The 5,564-nt window shown below is 48.9% G+C and overlaps 1 protein-coding gene across 1 annotated transcript; it reads right to left on the bottom strand.

The window, feature by feature from the left end:
• Positions 1-2,022: 2,022 nt before the first annotated feature.
• LOC119295039 (2-oxoisovalerate dehydrogenase subunit alpha 2, mitochondrial-like) lies at positions 2,023-5,220 on the bottom strand. Its single transcript, XM_037573365.1, has 9 exons — positions 4,728-5,220; positions 3,886-4,023; positions 3,624-3,806; positions 3,368-3,525; positions 3,160-3,259; positions 2,977-3,088; positions 2,759-2,898; positions 2,505-2,690; positions 2,023-2,426 (listed from the first exon to the last, which is right to left on the bottom strand). The coding sequence occupies exons 1-9, from the start codon at positions 4,941-4,943 to the stop codon at positions 2,259-2,261; spliced, it is 1,401 nt and encodes a 466-aa protein (XP_037429262.1). The 5' UTR covers positions 4,944-5,220; the 3' UTR covers positions 2,023-2,258.
• Positions 5,221-5,564: the final 344 nt, after the last annotated feature.

The following is a 5,564-nucleotide window of genomic DNA, read 5'->3' as shown; positions in this document are numbered from 1 at the left end:
CGCGCGCTGTAGCAGGCGCCCGAAATACACCGCGTGGAATAGTGTTTACTACCGCGCGCCCAACTCGTTATAGCGTGCGCGCCGTTTTTGCGCGCCCGCTGAAGCGACCCGCAACGTTGCGCGCGCTAAAACGGTCTAATTTGCGGTGCAGCGCTAGTATAGCGCGGCTGTTGGAGATGCTCTAACGATTGCAAGCACCTTCATTTGACTTTTCTACCGAGCACCAGCTTGAGCATCGATGCCCTCATCGAACCCATGATCAAGGCAAAGAGAAGACATTGTCAAGAAAGCAGTATGTCGTTCATGCTTCGTCAGCTCCCAAACGACCAAAGGTTGCCGTGATGTCATCCGTCTTCACCTCCGGAAAAGGCCCCATGGCCTCTCGCCCGGGTTCGTAGGACGTGCAAGCAGAGTTGCTCATCTGAGCATGCATGGATAGTTCACTTATGGACGGAACAAGAGTACGGGTTTGTTTGAGAGTGAATAGCATAAAATTACCATAATTCGTGTTATGATTTCAAAAAACTACCGAAAATTTGTTTGCGACTGATAACTATCATTTTTTATGTCGGCTGTTTCAAAAAACTCAAAACGCCCGTTGCTAAGAAATTAAACTGATTTATGACGTCGGGCTCGTACCTAAATGAGCCGTCAGTTTGACCGCTTGTTTGACCGTTAGTTAACATATCATTCCCACATGTCAGGCTATTCCTCATTTCCTTCGCTCCTCTCTGCCTTCCTTCTCCTTCGCTCCTCTCTGCCTTCCTTCTCCTTCGACGTCTACTAGCTCAAATCCCCACCGGTGAAAGAACCCGAAGATCACCGGAGACAGTGGCGCGGCCATAGCCGCCGGCCACACTGCTGGCCACGCGCACGACCGCATCCACCCGCACAACAGCGCTCTTACGGACGATGGCGTCCAGTAGGGCAACGGAGCGACGGCCGCCTCTCCTTTCACCAGCGGCAGCCGCTCCTTCTTCCACCTCGCCGGCGTCGGCCACAGCTCCTCCGCCTCCACTACTGCCTCCTCTCCTCAGACACTCTTCTCCTCCCTCTAGCATGCAGCCCGACACGCCTCCCTCTACGGCCTAGAGCCATGGCGCCACCGGCCAGAGGTGCTGCCCCGCATTGCCAGCGAACCCCAGCAGCCACCGCTCATGCAGGGTCCAGACGGACGTGGGTCGCGGCCGCGGGTGGCACGGGAGGCTAACTCCGGCAGGAGGCCTCCCTGGATGTGGCCGTCCATTGCGGCGTCCAGCAGGGCGACGGAGCCGTCCACCTGCACCCTGCGCATACTGGACGACGGCAACAGAAGGGAGCTCCGCGGAGGCGCCATGGCTGCTACCGGCGAGCTCCTCACGGCGGCTGCTGGCCGGCGAGCATGGCTGCAGGCGCATGGCCATGAGAGGGACCCGATTGCGTTTTTGAAACATTTACAGGGACCCAATTGTTTTTTCTGTGAGGAAGAAACACTGACATGTGGGCTCCATATGTCAACTAACGGTCAAACAAGAGGTCAAACTGACGGTCCGTTTATATGCGGCTTCGACAAAAAACGGATTAAAATGTTAACAGCAGGTGTTTTGGGTTTTTTGAAACAGACGACGTCAAAAGTGGTAGTTACCAGTCACAAACAAAATTTCGGTAGTTTTTTGCAACCATAACACGAATTGTGGTAGTTTTATGCTATTCACTCTGATTTCTCGAAAGGGAGATTTCTTGATGTTGACACAGGCATCATTGCCACAAATAAGCAGTTGATGCCATCACTGCTGAAGTCTGTCCAAGAGGCCATCAAGGAGAAAAGCCAGGCCTTATTGTAGAAGCCTTTTTGGTTTGAACCTTCCCTGTTGTAGTTGGATTGATCCAAAACAATGATCGCAATGCCACACCTTATTCACACTGTTTATGTGTAAATGACCTTTTTGTTGGGACAAATGCAATCCTTGCTGTATCACATTTGTGCATCTAAGGAGTGGTGACAGCCATGTCTTAAATAAAAAAGGCATTTGCCTGCAGTTATAAATATCTTAGCATAGCTTTGTTCAACATAAATATCAGCAACAACTATTCTTGTGTGAGTAACAGCCAATCTCTTCTATTATTTCTTTCAGAGGTTTTTGATGGGCAGTTTATTCCCCCTTCTTAAATTACATACTATTCAAGCTTAATCAATATTAACTCTTACAGTACCAGCTAAATCATCATTCATGAGTACTTGCAGACTCAACATTGCAGAGCTAAGGCTAATAATAGGACTAAGCAGGCACATCAGCTGGATACTCTGCAGGATGCTTTTTGATGGTATCCAGCAGCGACCGCTCTTGCTCGCGAAGGTTGGAAGGCATTTGATCATACACATCAGTGAAGAGCTCCGCAAGCCCGTGTTTTGGCATCCTCTCGGCCACCTGAATGGCTTGCAGGAGCTGCACAGAAATGAGCTAACAGTTTCAGTTGGTCATGTATGAAAAAATAAATGCATTACCAATATTACATTACATTACCTCTTGCCGCACATTGTTCCTGAGTTCAGACTCTTGAGTGTCGCACCACCATCCATTCCCCTGAACCCATTTTCTGTACCTGGAGACGGGATCCCTCGCTGTTCGCCAATGCTCCATCTCATCGGCCGGCCTGTACTTGGTTGAATCGTCGGATGTCGAGTGATGGCCGACTCGGTAGGTCATCGCCTGGAAGTTTTCTACTCGGTAAAGTACTCTCAGCAAATGGCATATTCTGAAATTTTACTATTGTGCACCTCGATTAAAATAGGCCTTCCTTCAGTTATAGCCATTTCCCGGGCGGTGTGGACTGCACTGTACACAGCAAGAGTATCGTTGCCGTCTACCCTGATACTGCGTATTCCGTAGGCCTGACCGCGGGTGACAACTCCATCACCTGCAAATAGTAGTTGGGTTTTATACAGTGCCGTTGCCAATATTCCCTTGTATGTTTGAGCAGAGGCACAATTCATACTTCTGAACTGTTCCGCGGTTGGGGTGCTGATTGCCCAGCCATTGTTGCGGCAGAAGAAGATCACTGGCGCTTCCGTGACAGCAGCGAAGTTGAGCGCGGCATGGAAGTCTCCCTGACGTTTTTCAGCTGTCAGAGAGATCTGGTTACAAGTTGTAAGTAAGCAATCAATGATTGTTCATCTACCTCGCTCGTGCCACCATCGCCGAAATACGTGATGGCACATGCCTTCTTCTTGTCCATCTTGAGAGAATAGGCAGCGCCAACAGCTTGAGGGAGCTGAGTGCTGATCAATTGCCAACAAGGATAAATCTCTGCTTCACTTGCACAACATTTTTCTTTTTTTTTTCTTTTCTTTTTTCAGAAAGGAAGGAGGAAGTATTTTCATACTTACGCGATAGGCGATGAGACTGTGAAATAATTCAGACGGTTCGATCCGTAATGTATTGGCATCTGCCTGCCTTTACCGTAATCCAGCTTGTTCCCAAACAACTGGTTTGCAAATTCTTGCAGTGTGAAGCCACGCCATAGAAGAACACCGGGCTCCCTGTACTTCATTTGGCTCCAAAATTTCCGGCCAAGAAAAGAAAAGTAAGTAAAATCAATACTATTCAGCACTAACATTCTTTTTTGGAGCAGATGATATGCACCTGAGGTAGTACAATGTCTTGAGCACTAAGCGCAGCAGCAGAGGCTATGTTGATTGCTTCTTCACCATTGGAAGTTAGATAGAAGGAAATTCTTCCCTGCCTCTGAGCTTCATAGAAGATTGTGTCCATAATCTGGAGGGTGACCATGTTACTGTACATTTTCAGAGCCAACTCCTTACTGACCTGACAAGAATGAGAGACATGCTTCAGAACAAAATTATTCACTCGTGGAGCAATGGCAATGGCAATGGCTGTACTACACCTCTTGGAATCTACTGCTGTATATAGTCCCACCATCGTCGTCAAGAACACGGTAACAATTGATCCTTTCCCTTTGCGATTCTGGCAGGAAATTCATTTCACCAACAAAGGAAAGCTTTCCTCCAGGGAAATCTACAAACTGCGTCGGTAACAATCAAAATTAAGTTAGTTGTGCACGGGGAAAACCATTGGTGGCCCTAGAAGAATGAATGTATAGAATCTCCTCGAAATAAATTTGGAAGCACAACCGGGTTAGTCTAACTGACCTTGGAGGCAAGGCAATGGACTATTTTATTCGTTGACAACGATTGGCCATGGCATCACAGGAATTATAAATAAATAAAACACGCAAGAGAAAAGAAGCCGTGTGAGCTTACTAAACCTGAAGTGAAGTCCCACCAGCCTATTGACTCAATGACACGTCCTTCCTTATCTGCTTACTTTACTACTTGTTGTCAATTCTATCCACAATTGTCATGTGTTAAAGTTGTCTTGTTTCTTAGGAATATTAGAAGCATATATAGTAATCACGTGTATACAGGATGCTCTTTCCAAGTGAGAATCACGATGATATCCACACTAAATTTTCTTTAATCAAGGAGAAAGATCACATGATCGTAGGCGCAGCATCCTGAATGGTTGTTATCTGCTTACCTTCCCTGTTGCATATATATATAGATATAATGTAATTTCTTTTTGCGGAAAATATAATGTAATCTTCAAAACCAGAGCATCCTAAATATTCATGGTACTACGTACCACTACTAGACAATTCTGTAGAACACACATGTCTAGAAGCGGCCGTCCTACTGTATGTACCACAACATACGAGTGCACAGATACCTGCAGATCGCCTGCGGCAAGTCCATTCTCCGGCTCCTCGACGGCAGCGCTATCTCCTGCGAAGCGCCGGACGGAGCAGAACCCCCTGCTTTGGTCCCCTGATGGCACCCCGAGAACCGGCACCGTCGACGAGCTCAAGGGCCACGGCCATGGTCCATGGCTGCGCAGCTCGCTAGCGAGCCTCCTGACGGCCCGGCGCGCCAGCCACACGGCCATGTATATGCACGTGATTATCTAGGCACACACACTATCTCGTACGATGCGAGCTTCCGGAGCGATCAGCTGCAAGAATTCTACGCAATCGACTCAATTCAATGGTGGTGGCTGGAATTTATAGGTGGCAGAGTGGGAGTTGGATGGAGAGGAGAAAAGGAAACAAGAGAAGAAGCAGCGAGCGAAGCAAAGAGGGAGAAAGTGTGGGCTGGAAAGATAAGTGTGTGTGTGTGTGCAGCGAGGAGCGCGAGGAGTTTGGAGGTAGGAGAAGACGGGCACGACTCACTGGTGTCCGTGTCCGGAGAGTGACGACTGATTGATTGCAGCTGGTTGAAGGATGGCGCGTGGGGCAGGAGGTTGCACGTGGAAGCTGTGGCCCGGTGGCCGGTGCCGAGGTGGGTGGGTGCTGAAGGATGGGAGCTGAGGCCGGTGACAGGGCATGCTCAGCTCAGCCCATTGTGCTCCGTGGACCGTAGTACCAGAATGCAGACGAACGATGGACCGGGAAACTTCGGAAAACGACGAGTGAATAGCGCAAGGCCAACTCCACCGCGTGACCCATCTGGTCCGCTTTTGTCCGTGTGGGATAAAACATGCCCCAACGGGCGTACCCAAACGGACAAC

Source organism: Triticum dicoccoides, chromosome 4B, assembly GCF_002162155.2.
Source record: "Triticum dicoccoides isolate Atlit2015 ecotype Zavitan chromosome 4B, WEW_v2.0, whole genome shotgun sequence".
In the NCBI taxonomy this organism is placed as follows: domain Eukaryota; kingdom Viridiplantae; phylum Streptophyta; class Magnoliopsida; order Poales; family Poaceae; genus Triticum; species Triticum dicoccoides.
The sequence above is the reverse complement of the archived record's forward strand: the minus strand, read 5'-3'. Positions and strand labels throughout refer to the sequence as shown.

Excerpts from the sequence above, each read along its gene's own strand:
- LOC119295039 (XM_037573365.1), bottom strand. The coding sequence starts at position 4,943 with ATGGCCGTGTGGCTGGCGCGCCGGGCCGTCAGGAGGCTCGCTAGCGAG. Across the intron at positions 3,260-3,367 it reads ACAGTCTCATCGCCTATCGC|CACTCAGCTCCCTCAAGCTG; the intron begins GTAAGTATGAAA and ends GCAATTGATCAG. Across the intron at positions 2,427-2,504 it reads GGAACAATGTGCGGCAAGAG|CTCCTGCAAGCCATTCAGGT; the intron begins GTAATGTAATGT and ends ATTTCTGTGCAG.